Raw genomic sequence first — 20,221 nt, 5'->3', positions numbered from 1 at the left:
ATTTACTGAAATTAAGAGCCAGACATCTCTTAAAAAGCTTGAGACTTCATGCACAGAGAAATCTCATTTCTGTTACAAAGAAAGGTAGCTGGTCCCATCACAAACCAGTTTTCCAGCAAGACAGTCTCCTATTCTGAAAGATGATTTCAACCAGTGCAGAACAAGTGCACATGGAATTTAAGTCACCCAGTCAGAAACAAGGAGAAGCAGAAGGGCTAAGCTCACTGTTGCTGAAAGCAGTTCACTTCACAGAATGATTTCACCAGTTTTCACATCAAAATCATACTTTTTACCAGAGCCAAAAATTTCAGTGCTATATGGAGAACAATTGCTAAGATTTCATTTGTTTTGTAAAACATAAATGCATTTACTAGTTTGTTATGAATAATCATAAACCAAATACAGCTGCCAGAGAGACATCACTCATTTTATAACCAATTGCCCCCACTACAGAAATAAGCACTGCTATTCTGTTTCATTTTTCCTCCCACAAAACAGTGAGAACAGCATTTTTTAATCACTGGGAAACATGAAAAAGAAGCCATCTTTTCTCCATAAGATAGTTTGTACTCATTGCAAAGAAATTTTCACTGTTCCTGTCAAATGAAAGAATAGTGTATATATATACCAATACTAATAATTGTATTTTTGATGGAATCCCTTTGACAAAGCACCCGTTTCATCTATATGAACAGAAGTATCAAAATCTAATTCCCTATCCCATCCTGCTATGGGAACCAAATGAAATCCCTGCTCAGTAGCCACATTAAAATTGAACAAAAGCTAAGGCAGTAAATCCTTTCAGGCAGAAACAAGTACTAAACACCCACAGCATGCCTCATCTGTATTCCTTGAAAAAGCACTAACATGCTAGCAAATCCAAGCTTTTATCACATGATAGAAGCAAATAATCTACTATGTACTGCTTGCAAACATCAAGTTTCAGTAATACAAATTATCTGCCATTTTGACAAAGAGAGGGAAATTCTCAAAACACCAGCATTTCTTTAGAATTGAGAACCTTCACCCAGAATTGAAGGAGGTAGCAATGCACTAGTGATATATGCTCCAGGGCACTGGGGAAGGTGGGGAGGGTGTTAGATAGGAAGATTAGCAAAGTAAAGGCTTATCAATTTGGCATGAAACTATGGAACTATAAAAAAGTCTACATTTGCCTAATGAGTGTACTTCCTTGGCATCCAACCTACTTAAACTATTACTTTGCAGCCTATCTCCTTTTCTCTAATGCATTTCCACTGAGAAACATGGACGATCCATACCTAAAATATTTAGGTATCATTTCAAAGATCTATTTTTCTACATCATAGAGCTCTATGTGTAAAACAAACAGGGGAAACTAACAGCAGTAAGTGGGGCCATGCTGGCTTAGAAACACCAAGAAGATCAAACTAGAAGCTCTCCTTTGCTCTGGGAGCTTAAGAACTTCCTGGCTATTACAGCACTGCACACCAGTTTAGATGAATAGATCAGGCATCTATTTGAGAACTAAGTTTTCATTCTGGAGAAATTACTAGATAGAAGCTTTGTATTTAGTCCTTATGCTACCATCTGCAGATTTAGTTAATGCTTTCCTTCAAGACTTTATCTTCCAAGACCTAAAGCTAATTTTAGAAATTCATACTTTTCCCAATAAATTTTAAGTTTCGGAGATCTAAAAAAAAATTTAATTTGTTTTGCCACAAAAAAAATCACCAGACCATTAGTAAGTATTTAAAGTCTCAGTTATTATTTTTTCAAAACTAAAGCTGATCTTAAACAGCCATCTTGACATTTTATCCAGCATAGTTTTACTCTCCAATTGCTTTCCATAATGCTTAAAACAACAGTAGGAATCTTTTGTCCATGTCCTTCAGTGCTTCCACAGAACATTCAGCTTTCTGAGGTTCTGTGATCAAACACTGGAGCCGACACACTACTTTTGATTCTTTCTTCCATTGCAACAATGGTTTGAAAAACTTGCACTCTCTCAATCCTTGACTGGCTTTGGTGGCTGGGGAATGTAGTATTGTAGCTGGGTACAATATTCCTTCTTATAAAGTTTTACATCTAAAATGAAGTAATGAGAACGTACTTAGAATGTGATTTTTTAAAAGACAAGTTCCAGAGCTTGACCAAGATTAATTTCTATTTCTTCCTAGTGTGCACTGTTCTGTATCATATGTACCTTTCTACTAGGTACTGTGTGTAAGCATGAATACATAACTGTCTGCATAAGGAACTTTACAGGCATTATTTCAAAAACAGATACCTAAACACCGTATGACAGAAGGAAAAATAACTACTAGAGATGGAAATGGCTTATCCAAAAGCACAATCTATTAAATTCACAATCTCATAATTATATTACCTACAATGGATTGGATGCACAATTTCAGATCAAGGGCTGCAAAGCAGTTCCTTGTGAAAGGACAAGAGCAACAAAAGAAGAGCTGAAGATTTTCTAAGAAGGTAAATGACCACAGCTCAAATAAATAGAACACCAGTAACTACCATGGATCTCTGGCGTCCTATGATCATTTATCTTTAAATATAATATCTTTCATAAAAATATAAAAAGTGCATTTATGAGATCCACAGTACTCAGTGTTTGCTTTAGCATAAAATATGTAGTTAATGCTAATAAATATACATAAAAGGCAGATACAATATATACATCAAGATGAAGAGGTCACAATTAACACTGCTGAGAACCTCTACTGTTTTTCATTTGTTCACTGTTCCATAATATAGTGAAGAAACAGAATAATTAAAACTTCTTTTAAAAAAATGCACTTTTTACATATTTTCCAAAATGTACTGAGAAATTTTATTTACTTAAGGGATTGATTATAAAAAGCCTGCATATTTAAACATGACAAAGCCAAGTAATTGGAGATGACAAGTCTGCACACTCAACAGAGTTGAATAAAAATGGAGTCTAGTAGAAATAATGTGACATCTATTTGAACGGGGAACACATGGCCTAACTCAGGCATTTGACTTTCCCTTTGCATTTTCAATCACACAAGAGAATTTCTCCAGTCTTCCTTTTAAGCCAAAACTGGTTGAACAGTTTGGCTCCAAAAAGTCTTGCACATTAACAAATTTTTTACCACATTCTACTCATCGTGTCATTCAGCTACCCAAATCAACAGGATCGAGCAGATATGAATTATATCACAATTTAATCTAACAAAACTTTAGCATTTATTAATTGAACATCCTTTTCCACATAACTCATTCATCTCTAGAGGACTGCATTGATCAAATTTGACAACTTAAAAACACAGCCTTTTTTTTTGACAATTCAGAGAGAAAAAATATGTATAATTTGAAATATTTTCAACTTAAAAATCACCATAAAAAGATTTGAAAACTTCCTACCAAGAAAGCAGTATCTGTGCAAAGAAAGTATCTAGTAAGAAAGCAGTATATGCTAGACTAGCATGCTGTAAAGGCTTAAAGCATTCAAAAGTCACCCTCTGAACCTTGACTTATGTTTTGTCACCTTTAAGAAATAAAATGTCAGAGAACTGGTTTTTTTCCTCTTCTATTACTATGAATCAAACCAAAAAATCTTATTGCTCATATATTGTCATAATGAAATCAAATAGCTTCAGGACATGCTAAGTCCTCCTAAAAATCTGAAAATGAGAGCTGTGCAAGGAAACTTTTCTGAAAGTAGATCAAAACACATCTCTTGCACATTCCTGCATTGTTCATTGTTATAACAGTTGCTTTTGTAAGCCTTTTGCTATGTTGCCTGCCACTTACAGAGCAGAAGCTAAGAAAGCATGTGACTTCTAACTTGTCAGTCAAGACATGTGATTGGCTACCTAGAAGAAAATTAAGCATATCTAACAGCTCCTAGTACTCTTAAAAGATAACAAAACTAATTCACAAGAGTATTTAAAAAAAACCAAAACCAAGACAGAATCTTTTGTCTGAACTCTACAGACACAGAGAATGAAATGTTTGAAAACTGAATATTGTTTTTCACATTTGATTGTACCTGACCTCCTTATTCAAATGAAGTCTGAATTCTCAAAATTGTATTATCAACACTGAATGTTCAGTTATTCACAGCAGACAGTTCTTTTCAGGATTCTCTCAGGGAGCACAGCGTATGCTCTTCCCTAGAACTACATGTATGCCAGAGCTGTATGAAATATGCCAACCAGTAAGTTCTTGATAACCACAGAAAACTGCTGAGTTCAAAAATATTCCCTTCAACAAGAAAAAAAGTACTGAAGATAGCTAAACTAAAAAAAAACAAACCAAAAAACCGTACAACTAAGAAAAATCTAGCAGACTATAACACCCATCTAAACATACAATATTTACTGAAGTTAATTACTTGGTCAAGATGAATTCACTTTTATCATAGGTGAACTGGTAAAATTCAACAACTGCACAGAAATACTAATATTTTATGGAAGTATAATATAGCAGTTTTCTAATGGCTACCAATTTTCAAAGGCAAAATATACAGGCAAGACTTTAAACAAAGCTTAATTTTTTCCATGTTTTCATATATTCTACAACAGACTAGAAAAACACTATGATGACAGGCATATTTAGGTGACTGATTTCTGAGTACAGAAATAATTTGCTTCCCAAATGCAAAATTAAAATAATTTCCCAAACAAGGATTCTATTGAAAGAAATCTACAAATAGAAATATATCAACAGATTATTTGTAAACAAGAAGACCTATGCACATCATAGAACAGTGTTTGTCAGAACAGCCACAGGGAATTATGAATTTCCAGATTTATCTACTAGCAAATAGCCCGATTTCACTGGAACTGGGAATATCTCATTTCTTCTATAACCAAAAAACATGAACAGCATGATATTACCGGTTTCAGGTGTTCAATTTAATGAAATATTTCTCAACTAGCTTCAACTGCAGCAGCAGCTCACTCAGATAAGATGACAAATCAAACCTAAATAGCAGTACTTGCAATTAGATCTGATTCTCACATATTGCCCAGAAGAAAACAAGGCACTGCCCACTTTGGGGAATGCATGAAAACAGACAAGCCAGAAAGGCCTGCACTTTCATGAATCTTTTGAGAAACACTGGTTTGGCTGATACAGTTTTTCCTTTTTGTCTTTTACATTTTTCAGAAAAGTGCATCTGGTTTCCACAAAACGTGTAACCTTTAAACTGTAGTGATAATGATCACCATTAAAGTTACTCAAATAAATTATGTTTACTCTTACTATAAATTCAACATTTGTCTTGAAGCTCTGGGATTCTTTGATATGTTAATGAAGCGGTAACTCAAGCATTCAGGTGCAAAACTCACAAAAAACATCCACAAAACCCAGAGCCTAAAGAACATTTTACTTGGTTGGTGGTTGTTTTTTTTTTAAAATGCATCAATTACATTCATTCTGACAGCTGGAAGCCTCTTCTGAAATCATGGCACCAGTGGACCACTTCACAGACAATGCTATCCAGCATAAGAAACATCTAGTGCAGACCACAATCTAATACTACTCTGTTTTTGTTATAGCAGTCCCTTTACTTGTTTCTCTTCTAGGAGAAGAGGCTTCAACATAAAAAGCCTCATACCTTTCTACACTCCACCCTCATTACACAACAGCCCTCCAAAATGCAAACATGTATAATGTCTTTGATAATCAAAATATTGTTTACCTCAGGACTTTTTGCAGCCTTAATTAAAGAAAGTCTTGTAATGAGGATAGAGTGTACTTTTGGATATTTTTCAAAGGCACCTTTTACTTACGTCAACAGGTACCAGAAGGCTCTTGCCAAGATGTTGGTTAAAAGACAGACACCAGGCTTCAGTGTAACCATTCATGTTAGGAACATACTTCTTTATTGTTTCATCGTTCAGCCTCAGCCAAACACCATCATCATTGTGGATCTATGGGAAACAAGCAACAAGAACGAGCCATGCCCTCCTGTAACTGTTCTGTAGCTAGCAAGGATTAACAGAATTCAGGCAGACAACAGCAGCAAAGAAGCAATGATCCTCACAATGCTGATACAATGTAAGTAGAGGTAAAGAGGAATATTGACAAAATCCAAAGCAATGGGAAGCTTATCTTTTTATAAGTCAAGGTGTGAAGATAAATTTAAATCGGATCATGCAGTAATAAGAATTGCTTTGAAATAAAAGAGGAAAGAAAGTCAAGCCTTGATAAGCTTCATAAATTCCCCACTTCACATTTTTCCCTTTTTTTTTTTGTTTTTTTGTTTTTTTGCTGGTATGACTTAGTAAATTGCAAAAATATTCCTTGTATATGAAGTTATATTTTAAGAAAAATACATGCATAGTAGTCTAACATGCTAGTAGTGATCTTTCAGATCTGCAAGTGAAAGATGTAATGAAAAGAACATCTACATCTGAATTTTTGTGCAGAGTTGAAACAGTAAGTATTAAAAAGCTAAATCTTAAAGAGGTAGTATTATAAGATGAACTCAAGGAATTTTCTTTCCTTGTATCAGTCTCAAATGTTTGTTACAGAGGTTTTGAAGTAAGTATATTAAAATGAAATGACAGCCTGAAAAACTAAATTAGTAAATTTAGATTTTTGCAATTTATGGTCTTAAGGTGTGTATGTCAACATCTAAACATGGAAAAAACCCCATTATTTGCATGAGTTACCTTTACATCTTAGCCCAATTTTCAACAGAAGTGTCTTATTGATTACCTCGTCAATGAAAGTGATGGATCCATTGACTTTCACTATGCCTATTTGCTCACTCTGAAGGGAAGGGTGGCTACGGATACGAAGCCCTGCACTGTCCTTGGCCACAAATTTGCGAACCTAAGAGAAGCAAAGAAAGACAGTAAGGAAGAAAAAAAATTGGAACAGAGCTTTTAGAGTAAAAAGAAATAGGTTTAACAGATTCTGAAATGCCAGTGACAAGACAGCAGTCTTAAGAGTTACAGTTTGTTGCTAGTTTCCCATGGCTGCTGTGTAACTTCACTTTTTTACTATAATCAATAAAACTGTAATGTTCCAAAAAAACATAATGTAAGCATGCATTGACTTGGAAATATTTCTGCTAACAAGCTTCTGATTTTTTTAACACACATGTTTTATTCACTGCTGAAAATTTCACCAGATTTGCATTTTCAAATTTATTACTTCTCCTAACTGATCAGCCTGGGATTACCATTTCTCAGTTGTGCTACTGTAGTATTCTCTTTAGTCAGCTTTTTGACCAAAATTTGGATATTTTCCTTAGCTAAAGAGTTTAACTAGCCATTTTAAAACAAAATGATCTTTCTACTTCCTTATTCTTTCGAACAGCTATTTCAATAGTTTCTCTTTTGTTCACAGGAGGGTTAGAGCAGAGGCTCCTTGCTGTTCATTGGACTTACTACAGCACCCCAAGATCTCCCACTTGTTACTCACTATCACTTTTTTACTATTCAAACATTAACAGGCACCTGTCCCATAGAGAACCAATCCTATTAGTCTCTTAAAACCAGAGATGCATACATTCTATGCGTAAGGTATAAAACCATTTTCTTGGAAGGTTATTTTCAAACTCCATAGGTAAAAGTGATAAAAGTATCAATGGAAGTATGGATTTAATCTATAACTTAAAATAAAGCACAGAATGATATGTAAGGAAAAAACTCAGTGATACAGAATGAAAGGTAACAGCTAAGTGCATGAATCTTTTTTTCTAAAAGAAATTATTTAAGAAATGGTGTTTACTCTGAGGCTAATTTAAAAAACAAAATACAAAACCAACAAAACCCCAAAACCAGAAGCATGTAAAGGACTTCACATATAAATTACTCCAAAATGTGCAAGGTTTTGGTTATTTGCAGTCCTCTTACTCATAATACTTACATTCTCTCAAAAGACAAAACTAAGACTTTCAAGGTCCTTGTACAAGTATAAAGCTGAATCACTGCTGACAGCATTCTAAACATAGACAAGTCAAAAACAAAGTCTTGCAGATTAGGGGTCCTTGCATCATATTACTTCAGAAAATCATTTTGGTAGTTTGCTAGAACTTTTATTAAAAACTTTTATTTAGAGGAAAAACTCATATTCAAGATTTTGAGTATGCACAGGCCTCGAAAGAGCCTTTTTCCCTTTTGCAACAGCTAACCCAACTAGTTAATAAAACACCTCAACCTATAACTAGAAACTGCTTAAGGATCAGATCCACTGACAGATAATACAATAAAAAACAGATTAAGAGCTCTCTTATGCTAATTTCTGACCATGATGAAAAACTTTATTGTCCGTGTCTTCTTTCTGATATAGCACCTCTTTACTTGGAATATTTCTGTATAGCACAAAGGTTTTTTAACTCTGTCCTGCAACACCTCGGTAGGCAGTTCTTCCATGGAACATACACAAACTGGATTCCAACTAAAGAAGTGACTATGGCAGAAGGGCTTGGCAATGAGGATGTACATCACCCCTACAGTGACACAGCAGTTTTCAAGAGCTGTGTTGCTGTGCTTTCTTATCTGACAAATCTGCGAAGAGGTACACCTCACACAACACAAAGGGGTGTTGTACAGGATAAAGCAACCTTAACAAGGAGGTTAGCCTTCTACAAAGGGATGAAAAAAAAAAACCCCAGCCCAGAGCTTTTGGGTTTGGTGGTTGTTTTTTGGTTTTGCAATCAATGCTAGCTACTTGTTGTGTCAGGACAGTAGAAACCATCAAAACATGTTTATGACCAATCATTCTGGTAGCACCTTCAAATTCAGCTAAATTAGGACCATTTTCTTCTAGTTTGTTCCAACTACCCTACATACATTTCAAGCTACATTACATAGCTTGAAAAATCATGTTTTTCTCAGTAGGATGTGGAATGAAGTTTCCCGCAAGTTAGTTAATTTAAGCTTTGCAGCTAATTCGGAGGCAGCAATTCTTATGGGTCAAATACCCCAGGCTGAATACAGATCACTATCACAGTCTCCTTCAGATTTTTCACCTGACTTCAAATAACAGAAAATGAAGAATACACATATAAAATCATAACACAGTACCCATTTTCAACTTGCAATTCAAGTAAGGTTTGGCTACAAAACTGGAATGTTCCAGTGCCTCAATGAAAATACTTTGGTGTTTCTAGTTGAGAACAGACCACCACTGAGAATGCACTGTTAGTGTCCTTTGGTTATAACTATCTGAAATTTCTGACAAAGATGATGAAGAAGCATTTAGAGCTCAACTAGGCCCTTTTTCTAAGCAAAACATGATTTGGTATATTGGACTGTCTCTGACTGATACATGTCTAATCTGCATTCTTAACTTCAGAAACATGGAGCACAGTACAATTATTACCTTCCTATATTACTTACAATACTGCTGTTGATACACAAAGAATTATCCTGATTTGTTATGTGATTTATTATGACACAGAAGAAGATGACTGATTAAATGATTTACCATGAAAGGTCTAGTTTAATTTTTCAGCAGGTTCTACAGACACTGTGTATGGGACAAAGATGGCTCCTTTTTCAAATAACTACAAGAAATGAGAACTTGGAACAAGAAATGAGACATGCAAGTAGAACAACACAGGGAGAGGATTAAACACTACATAACATCTCTGAACACCAGAGGACTGACTTTTGTCAAGTACTTTTAACTGTCATGAAGACTGTTCCTTAACAACACAGAGTTATTACATATGAACAAGTCACCCCAATTTCCACTGTAATAATTGAAAAGAAAAACAGAACTTGTGTTCAGTAATTTATCTCATACCAAACCAGATTCTCCCACATATGATGATCAGCTTGGGTAAAGGTATCATTAACTTGCACGAGATAAATCTCCCTCAGTAGGAATTGGGAGTCCTAATTAAGATAATGAACTAACCGGGAAGTCTTCCTTCCAAGAGAAGGGAGAAAGTCTAAAAGAAGCTTCTTGGGAAGAAAATAAAAGAGAGACCAAGTGGGGGATAAAACGTTGTACTGAAACTAAAAGCACATTTATTATTTTTATTTTGAGGCATGGCTGCAGGGAAAAAGAATCTTTTTAGTGCTAGAAGCAGATGTCAGATGCAGTTTAAAGACTGGGGAACTATACAAAAAGTTACTGTCTCTAGATTACCCTGAAATCTAGAAAAAAATAAATCAGTATGTACTGCATAGGCAAGTTGTCAAAAACCCGATCCTTTCTGTAACCATGTATTTTTTAAACACCCTCCCAATTTCAGTAAAACAGGGAAAGACAACCTTGTTGTCTGAATTCCACATCTTTAATACAGGTTTATGCCACAAAAAAAAATTCAGCACCTCATTTGATATCCCTTCCTTTGCATCTAAGCGGAAGTGCAAGGTAGTTCCCTCATCTGGGCATTTTCCTTACGCCACTGCCACCCATTTCAGCTTACTTGCTTTATTGTGTCTACTTTAGTCCTTCAGGGTGGAATGATAAGGTGAAATGGGGATGCCAAAAGCTACAGAAAGGATACCTCTAAAAAACATAATCATGCCATTCAAAGGAAGGAAAATAGCACTAAAGAAACTGGTTATGGATTTTACATTGACTGAAAATGCTTATGACAAAACAAACAAAATATTTGTAAAATTTTGTGCCCAATTAATTTCAGAGTACAATATACAAAGAAAAAGAACTAGTAATAGTGCAAAATTTTGTCTGTGGCTTTAATAATAGCTGTGCAATGTTTGTGTGACAAGTCAAGGTAAAGGCAGTTTCTGTAGAGCTTCTAACAGTTTTCTGAATTCACATACAGAAAGAAAATGAAGTTAATTGGTTTCATTTTATCTAGCCTATTAGTTTCATTCCATTCAGCACGTTAAAGTGATCTGCAAATATCCTTAAGTCTGCAGCACTACTATATGATAAAATATATATTAAACAATAACAAAATCCCACCCAAACATAACTATATCTGTTTTGGTTTTTTTTTCAGTTCTCCAAACCTTGTTTGGCTGAGGCTCTGCTTTTGGTTTAATAAGTTGGGTTCCAGGAGGTATCATTCCTTTTGGAGGATCTTTTACTTTCACTTCTAGTCCAGCATCTATAAGCAAACAAAGACTCAGTTTAAAAAAAATATATATATAAGGGGATATTTCAGTTAAACAGTAACTACAGTTTATCCATGCTACAACTCAGAGTAAACAAAGTAACAACTTACTTATCTGTCTGCCAAAATCAACACTTGCAGTTGCTTCATGGTGCAAAGTATTAATTTTTGAACATTACTATTTTCATACGTGGAAATTTACAGAGATGTAGTTTCATGCTGTTATTAGATATCTGTCACAGTGTATGTACAAAGCACTACCAGGTGATTTTGTATCCTAACAGCGTCTGTAGGGTTATGTTTCAAGGAATGGTCAACACAGAGTCTAATGCTTGAGAGGTGCAAGTGAAAGCTTCTGGAGAGGCAGTTGCTTATGCAGTACATAGAGACAGTTATAAGAACCTGAAAAGCCATGTTATACAACCAGAAAAGGCCTATAAGGTAAAAAATTGGCATCTTTAATTACCAATGCTGCTATAAAATCTGAAGGCACTGGAAAGTGATATTCTTGTTTGTGAAGAAAAATACATGTAAATACATGTGAAGAAGGACACAAAAATTTAAGTAATAGATGAATATAACCCTGAGTAATAACCTTGAAATTGCCCCAGCAAACACTGTTTTATTTTACAGAGTGACCCTCTGAAGAACAACATCTTGAAAAGAAGCATCCAGACCTAGCAATAAACCTGTTTATTTCACTAACATCCCTTTAATCAAGCATGGTAGTAACAGAAGGAATCTACAAGCAACAAGAACATAAAAGGCTTGAAACAAAGAGAAACCATTACCAATACTTAAGCAGTCAAAAACTGATGAATTATGGCTCAAGTATAGGTACATGAAAGCTTCAGAGGTCACAGTCTAATATAATGACTGAGCAAGAAAGTTCCATTGCAGAAAAATGGCATAGGTAAGTATTAGAGTATACTCATGCCTGTTTAAAAATGGAGGTTAACAGTTATATTTATAATTTCTAAAATTTTACCCTATGCAATGATTGAGGATGGTAGAACCTGTGTAAAAATATAATAGCAGCTGATGTAAACGACAGGGTAAAGTTTGCTCCAGAGATTGCACTGGAAAAAAATACAACAGGCTCCTATGACAGCAAATGTTCCAGTTTGAGGAACTGAGATAACCATTAATAATATTTTTCACATCTTATCTTCTGTAATTAACACAAAATTAAATCCCACTCCATTTCTATGTGAATGACGTGTACTTGTACTTACGAGTATCACTATGTGTTGTTTACTAAAGGTGCTGGACAGAATTGGGAAAGAGGAACTGCTGGTGCTCGTGAACTCACACAAACCCTTTTACCTGATGTGGGTCCAGCTACAACACTTTCAGTGTTTCTACTACCATCTTCACCATATCACCAGTAAGGCTAACATGAGAGCATTCAAGATACAGAGTGCTTTTTGGAAGGGCACTCTTTCCACCACATGCTATAGTATCTCATAGTGCAGACCCCAAGACTGGCAAGATAACTAAAAGATGCAAGAAATGAACCACAAGCATTTAAAAATTAGTACAAATAATTAAGAGTTCAGGTAGAGTCTCAGTTAAGACCACATCTTCTCAATTTTCCAGAATAAATGACAGTAGATATTCCAGCATCATCAGGAACATTTTCACCTTTCCTTAGGTTCTTCAGTGTTGGGCTGAGTTTTTTTCCCCTTTAACTATACTTCTCTGTCACTCTCAGCTGCAACAAGACATTCTTCTTTCAACACAGAGTTGAGAATAGGAGAGTCTGTTAATCTGGTAGTCTAACCACATTATAAATACACAATTTACAATATATATTCCCATTTCCACGTGAGTATCTGTGGTGTTTTTTTCTTCTGAAAAAGAAGACTGTTTTAGCTAGAAAGCTTCTGAAGGAAAACTTGGCTGCTAAGTTTTGCTATGAACAGTAACATTAAATCTTATGAGCACCAAGACATAAATGTGTCAGTATACAAAGTGGATATAATATAAATTTATGCTTAAATATAGTGAAAATTAAGTACCTATTTCAATGCCATCTATAGTAACATGAATGGTATAGAGACCAACAGCTCCAGGAGTCCAGTTTGCACAGTATGTACCATCATTATTGACTCTGATCAACATGTTTTCACTGGGTCTAGGCATAAACAAAACAATTAAAATCATTAAACAGTTACTGTCTTCTTGGACATCATGTATGTTATATATAAAATGATTAGTATAATGTTTAGTTTGGAAACTACTCTTTTTCTAGCAGATCATCTAAATACAATTCTTCCCTTTACAATACACTAGCCTCCTATTATTTACTATGAAAATATAATCCTCTATGCCACATTTATTTATAGCAAATGATAAAAGAACACATTCGGAGAGTAGCTAATACAAATATGGAAAAAACATTCGAATAATTAAGAAAAAAAGATTTTAAATAAAATTGCTACCTGTAAGAAAACATAATACTTGACTTTTGTGTTTCTACCTTCAGACATGATTACCTGTCAGTCACACTTGAGAGTCTGAGTGTAAGTAGAAGTGTCAGGACACATTAATTTAAGTCTCTATCCAAAAGAAATTTTTTAATGTTTACCTCTTTGGTGTTGGTGAAGCAAAGCGTAGTTCTTCAAAAGAATAATTTTCGTATGCCTATAAACAGAATAAATTCAAACATAAAACCAACAGTTATTGATTATACCACTGTCTTGAATAAAAGAAAGCAGAGCATTCTCTTAAAGAGCACATCAATCTAACTTTACACACCCCAGAAGCATTGATCAGGGAATCAGAAACAAGTTTCAAAACACAGAAATATACATACACACATGAAAGAGTATCTTCACTGTCTCATTAAAGAGCCATTATTTAGATAAGAAAGATTGCTGCTGCTAAAAAAACCCCTTGTTAAGTCTTTGAATCTCTTCAAATCTGACTTGTACAAAACCCTTCTGAATCCAGGCAGTGCACTGAAGACCATGTGAAGACAAGAAAACAAATATTTTGCAGGTCAAACCTGCAAACCAGCCAAGGGGATTTATCAATGAAATTTCAGATCCTTTTTCTCTAAACTCCAAGTGAAGACGAAATTCCCTCAACACTGAGGTGATACTTCCATTGATTTTGACTACAAAAAAGACCTGGTTCACTTCCATACATGGTGTCTTGTGAAATCACTGCTCTGAAAAGCCCTGTAAGTAAGCAGTTGTAGTCCTAGAAGTGCACAAAGTCCCTCAGCAAGAATCTCTCTGGGCTGCAATAGTTGCTGAGTTACCAGATTCCCCTGTTAAGTCAAAACCAACAAAAGGTGATAAGAACCTTTGAACATAAATGAAGATCAGCCATTTTGGGTCCCTATATTAGGATATAGGTTTTAGGTATCAGTCCCCCAAACATGTCATTATTTATTATATATATTTTTATGAAGTGAGAAACTAGACTTTATAATCATATTTGGATGTTTGTATTGATACAATGTGTGGGCCTGTATAAAATGAAAATGTCAGGGGACATTTGCATTTTACACTGAAATGAGTGTTCTTAATAATGCAGGCAGGGAAATAGAACAGAATATTTACGATGTCTTGAATTCATAAAGTTTTGGGTGGAAAGGACTTAAATTGAAAGAAGCCTTGGGAAGATTCTCTGGAAAAGTGCTGAATATGGAAATCAAGCATGTTTCAACAAGAGAGATGCTGTTTTAATTTAACCTTCGTGTCTTTTTACTTTTATCTTTATGAAGATTCATACTGTTACAATCTACTAAGAGGATTTTAAATGAATCCTTCTGTTTTCATTTTCCTGTAGCCTCATTTCAATTAAAAAATGATTCCATTAACTAGCTGATATTAAGCATTCCTCACTCCATCAAATCTACAAAAGTTTCTGAACACCCTACCCTTGCACCACCATCACATACCCCAGAGCATCTCATGCATTACAAGATATGCCACTCGAGTCATGTGAGCAGATTTGACGCCTATCACTGGAAAAGAAGCAGCAGGTATCTGTGGACAGTGGCTATCAGAAACATCATCTAAGTCCTAACTTGGAATCAATAGTGTAATTCTGCCTCCCCTCAAGTCACTTTTAAAAGAAGCAAGCAGCAGCAAAGCAAGAAGTGATGTTTGCAGTAGCCCAAATAAAGCCAAAATCACACCTTGATATGCACATGATTTAGCAGTTCTTAAACCATTTCTTGTACACCACACTGATTTAATAGCTCTTTCATTGATCTTTTAAGACACTATTCAGTACCCAGTTGCACTATTTACACACAGTTACTGCTGCACTACCCTTTGCAAAAAAACCCTGTACCCTCTAAAAGATGCTAGTTTGCTGGTTCTGCCCCCCCTACAAATCCATACTGATTATACTACTAAGTATTATCCTTCTGTACCCTCCTGGCTAATCCTGTCTCATTAAGCTGTGCAACTGTTAGTTGTACACAGCATGTCACATCTCTTAACTGGGTCAGTATGGTACACATATGTAAATTTATTGCATGTGCTATAATATACTCAATCAAATCAATACTAGCTGCTCAGTTTTCACTTCTTTAAAAACTGCTCCTGGAAAAGTGTCTGAGCTGATCCATTTAATAGCAGCTCATTTCATCAAATGCTGCTTAATACATATGCATTGCTATATAAATCATTTGTATGACCTTTTTTACTATACTGAGCTCTTATCTTTTCCTATGTTCACCTGCTCTAGTTTTAAATACGTATTCACTGTACCACTCCAACTCCATATAAATATACTGGTTTGACTTTCCCTTCACCATTTCAGTATCTGTTTTTATTTCTCCTGAGTGACTCAGACTAAATTGTTAATCTGTCTAATCAAAGACAACTTTTCTTTTTTATGCTAATCCAGTCTAACTGCTTTAGAGTTTAAGCAATTGGCCCTTTTGATGTATTTAGTTTACTGCTGAACTAATACATAATCAAAGTAATTTGCATTGAATATATTTTCAGATTGTGACCAAAAGTAAATATACATTTTTCCTTCTCTATTGCATACCTTTACACACTTTGAATGCTGAATTCTATAGTTATATTAGTAAAATTGCAGTAACTTACCTTCATCATTGTAATAGCAATATACCGAGCTTCTTTTACTATCATTGGCTCGTAGGATGAATCAAGCTTTGGTGAAGGAAGTCCTCCAAAGGTCATATCACTGCTGGGGGAAACAGCTGTTGCAGGACTCCCAGGTATCCGCTGCACTTTTTTAACTTGCTCTTGTTGCAAAGATGTTTTTTTCTGGGAAACAGGAATAGCTTTGACTTCTACCTGTAATAAGATGTGGAAGAGGGAACGTGATTTAGTGAGAAAACACACACACACATTCTTTTAACTTTGATGGTGTACAAAGTGCTTAGAGTATTGTAAATCCAGCTGTGTCAAAACCCAATGTATCTACACTGAATCTGCCAAGCCAAGCACAGCATCTTGGAAAGATGCCAATCTACAGGGCAGGAGCACCCTGCTGACTCGGCACACCATCAGCATGGGCTGTAGTTCTGCCAGTCCCAGAGCACTCCCTGGGAAGCTGCGAACAGTCTGGTATGGCTAGGGAAGTTTTCCCACAACAGAAAAGTGCAATGAAATAGAAAGAGAGCCTTCCAAGTGAGTGCACAGATTTCAGAGTGAATCATCATGGCCACTACATCTGGAACAGCAATGGCTGGAGTGGATCCTGGCTGGCTCTGTCACCTCATACCAGCACTGTACGTTTATACTGTGCTCTTCAATGAATGCTTTAACTGACTTTTTCCCCCAGAGGCACCAGGGATCTCCATTAGTGCAGGTAACAGCTGCACACAATTTTCTGACAGACAGACTGACTACCGGGAAAATAAGCTTATGTGTCACTCATCCTAAATCTGCAATAAAGTGCAGACGTTTAAATACGGCAGTTTTCACACACCGTTTTAACAAAATTTGACTTAATTTACCAGAAGTTACATCACTGCATTGCACACTAAGTCCAGAAGAATGATAAAATGAATTAAGATTTTTGTCACTTTAATACATTTGTGAACAGTATTTAAATAATAAAACCAGCAATAATTTTGATAATATTTTGACATATCCTTTTCCTGATCGATAGGGTAAAATCACTAAGAGTTTTCTACATGTTCTGTCACTAACTTAAGTCAGTAATCACACCTACAACTTTCACGCAAGCAGTGTTTGTGACTAAGCTGATTCTTGTGTTACTGTTGTAGAACTGCTGTTCATTATTAGGTTTACAGCTCACTGTAAGAAAACTCTCAACTATTACATCATATACAAAGAATAGATTTGAGAGCTTTTATCACAGGAATCATGCCTTTGTAAAAGGTATTTCATCTACACTTGGGCTTGAACAAAACCAACTACTCCACAGCAGTAGTGGGCTTTAAAACACAGAAGAAGTAACCTAATTTATTAAGTTACAACCATTTTGTGTTTGTTTTGTTTGCATTGCTTGACTACTTCAAATCAGGCGGTCCACTTTTATATATACCACATAGGTTTTACCCCAAAATGTGCAAAGTTCTTCTAACTCTACCTGAGGCTGTCAAGAACACCTCCTTTCCAGTACTGAAAAACAATGGCTAACTGAAGAGGCTGAAGGCAAACACAGGAACACCAGTCCTTGCCAGTTATTCTTATTAATTGCAAAGACTACAGGAACTTCCAAGAATTAGAAACAGAAAAGGGAAGAGTATTTTTCTAGTCTAAAATAAAGTAACTATAAGGTGGTCCATCAATGTGCTTCTGATTCTTTTTTTCCATCACAAAGTCTACGGTTTATAATACTCTTTCCTGGCTTACAAATTAAAAAATGGATTCTTGTCACCTTAACACATCATTACCATCAAACCTCACTTCTGATTGATTATTTATGCAACTACACATGTAGTTCATCACAGACAAGTTATGAATTGCATGAAATAGTGCTGGCATAATACAGAATTTGGTGGTTTTGTGGATTTAGAGGTAAGAAAGTCTGAGTACAATGAATTTATGAATACCACTTTCTGTCCTATACAAGAGTATTCTGTGGAATACCTACAATAAGAACTAAAAGACAGTAAGATGAAGCAGAACAGCCAAGATTACAATAATTACCTTCATATTAGGAACATGAACAACATCCCCATACTGGTCTTTTGTTTGTACTGTAATAACAGTTGGCCAACCACATCGAATGTCATCCTTATTCAATATCAATGATGTTTTTTGAGGATCAGCATATGAATCTGGCTGAAGCCACCTACAGCAAAGAAAACCACCAAACATTAAAACCTCTTGCAACCCCCAAAAGACAAATTCTTACTCTGTACAAATGTGACACAGAGCTAAGAAAGGACACAGAACATCTGAATGCCTACATGTTTTTAACTAATGTATTAATGGAAACAATATAGCCAAATAGTTTTATTTAACTAGTATTTAAAATAACAATGACAGTTCTATAGCTAGTTAAATAGACAAGCAACAATGCAGTTTTACCTTGCGAGTCGTCCACCACTTGATCCTGGCACACAAGCAATGAAATCCTCCAGAAACGACTGCTCGTTGCTTTGGACCTGCAGGGGAAGACTTCCTTCGAGAGCTTCCAAAATGGTTGGTGAGTGAGATAGTGCCAAGCCTTTCCCAAGAATGCCTGAGTGAGATTTGCACACCTTTTTTTTTTTTTTTTTGGGGGGGCAGAGGTTGGGGTAAAAAGAGACAGACATAGAACAGCTGTTCAGTAATATGTTGACACTATCCTAAAACATGACACAATCGGTACAGGCATTTTGGGCACTGAAAACCATTCAAGGAGAAGAATAAACTTTACCCTGATAAAAGCTTTAAAAAAAGTCATCTCCATCTATTAAACAATAATTTATGCCAAAAGAGGTTAAACGACCTTGAGTTGAGGGAGATTCAGCATTAGCTCCCATTGCACTCAACAAAAGGCCATCAGCAAGCCAGAACAACTGCTATCACATTATTTGGGACTTGATTAACATCACTGCTCATCTGAAAAAGTGATTTTATTTCTCTGTTTACAAGGACATGTAAAAGACTGATTTTGGTAACATTTAAAACTTGCTAAATAGTGCAATTTCAGCCAAACAGATATTTGAAATACTTGGTCATCTAACATTCTATATGACATTATATGCATTTTTTTCCAAGCACATTCATTATAAAATATGATTTAATGTAAATACTAAAATTCTGCATGATTTTCTTAAACTGTTTCACAACAAGCTGGATTCCATTCTATTATAAAAACCTTACAAATTATTTTCTTCTGTAGCAGTCAAAAAGTTTCAATGCAATTATGTGTTTAAGTACACTGCAGCATACCTGTAAGGCAGCCTCTTCAAGTATCTCAAGATCCTCTTCAAACTCACTACCTGCTGGAAAAATATAACAGTTATATTGACATTTATCTACATATTGTAGAACATGAAATTCAATTCTGTTTTGCAAAGCCTTTTATATTACAAATTTCAAGTTTGCATAATGATGTGTCATACTGTTCAATCAGCAGCTGAAATATTAGTATTTTCAAATAACATAGTAAACATGCAGTATTGTGTAGTTCAGTGCACACACAAAGGAACAACGTAAGTTACATAGAACAAAAATTTGGTGCTTATTTTCTTATCTCCAAGACAGTATGTATGGCAAGTTTTTGGATGTGGCTAGATACTTTCAGAAAGATTTTGGGAGGTCAAGATGGTTTCTGGGAAGCAGTACCTGTAAGTATGCAACAGCTGCTCTCTTTTAAGAGCTTACCTTTGTAAACTCTTTTAAGAGCTTACCTTCGTAGAATTATTTGAAAACCTGATAAACTCTGTACAATTTTGTAAATCATGATTCCTCCTAAAACACAAAGCTCAAATACATATTATTACACAATGTTTCTTTCTCACAAATACAACTCAAAAGTCTGATTCCAAGGTGACCAGAATTGCCAAATACAGTCTTTTAACAGAAGAGTAGAACAGATAAGGTTACCATTTTTCTACTCTCTTTTAAAAACACGTCAGGCAATTCTACTAGACAGAAGAAAGAAGTAAGAAAAATCAAGTCCCAAGGCATTTTAAAATTCAAAGAAATAGACACATCTAAAAATGGCCCTCAGAAATCCACCAATCTGATACAGTTAAGAATGCAATAATATTAAATACATCAACAAATGTCACACTGC

At 35.2% G+C, this 20,221-nt stretch overlaps 1 protein-coding gene across 19 annotated transcripts in view; it reads right to left on the bottom strand.

Annotated features, from left to right (window-relative positions):
• MYCBP2 (MYC binding protein 2) overlaps positions 1 to 20,221 on the bottom strand; it is a 177,458-nt gene that overhangs the window by 50,731 nt on the left and 106,506 nt on the right. For 11 of the 19 annotated variants that reach the window (XM_042029615.1, XM_042029618.1, XM_042029620.1 and 8 more), the window contains 9 exons: positions 19,372 to 19,424; positions 18,523 to 18,695; positions 18,139 to 18,283; positions 16,099 to 16,311; positions 13,611 to 13,666; positions 13,042 to 13,157; positions 10,917 to 11,014; positions 6,691 to 6,807; positions 5,760 to 5,900 (listed from right to left, as the gene is read on the bottom strand). In XM_042029615.1, the coding sequence (XP_041885549.1) occupies positions 5,760 to 5,900; positions 6,691 to 6,807; positions 10,917 to 11,014; positions 13,042 to 13,157; positions 13,611 to 13,666; positions 16,099 to 16,311; positions 18,139 to 18,283; positions 18,523 to 18,695; positions 19,372 to 19,424 (1,112 nt within the window). The remainder of the gene's footprint in view (positions 1 to 5,759; positions 5,901 to 6,690; positions 6,808 to 10,916; positions 11,015 to 13,041; positions 13,158 to 13,610; positions 13,667 to 16,098; positions 16,312 to 18,138; positions 18,284 to 18,522; positions 18,696 to 19,371; positions 19,425 to 20,221) is intronic. The other 8 variants (XM_042029617.1, XM_042029621.1, XM_042029635.1 and 5 more) reach the window with 2 other exon arrangements.

This window comes from Corvus kubaryi, unplaced genomic scaffold (genome assembly GCF_017639235.1).
Source record: "Corvus kubaryi isolate FWS band 111438036 unplaced genomic scaffold, C.kubaryi_AGA036_p1.0 37328, whole genome shotgun sequence".
NCBI lineage: Eukaryota > Metazoa > Chordata > Aves > Passeriformes > Corvidae > Corvus > Corvus kubaryi.
The sequence above is the reverse complement of the archived record's forward strand: the minus strand, read 5'-3'. Positions and strand labels throughout refer to the sequence as shown.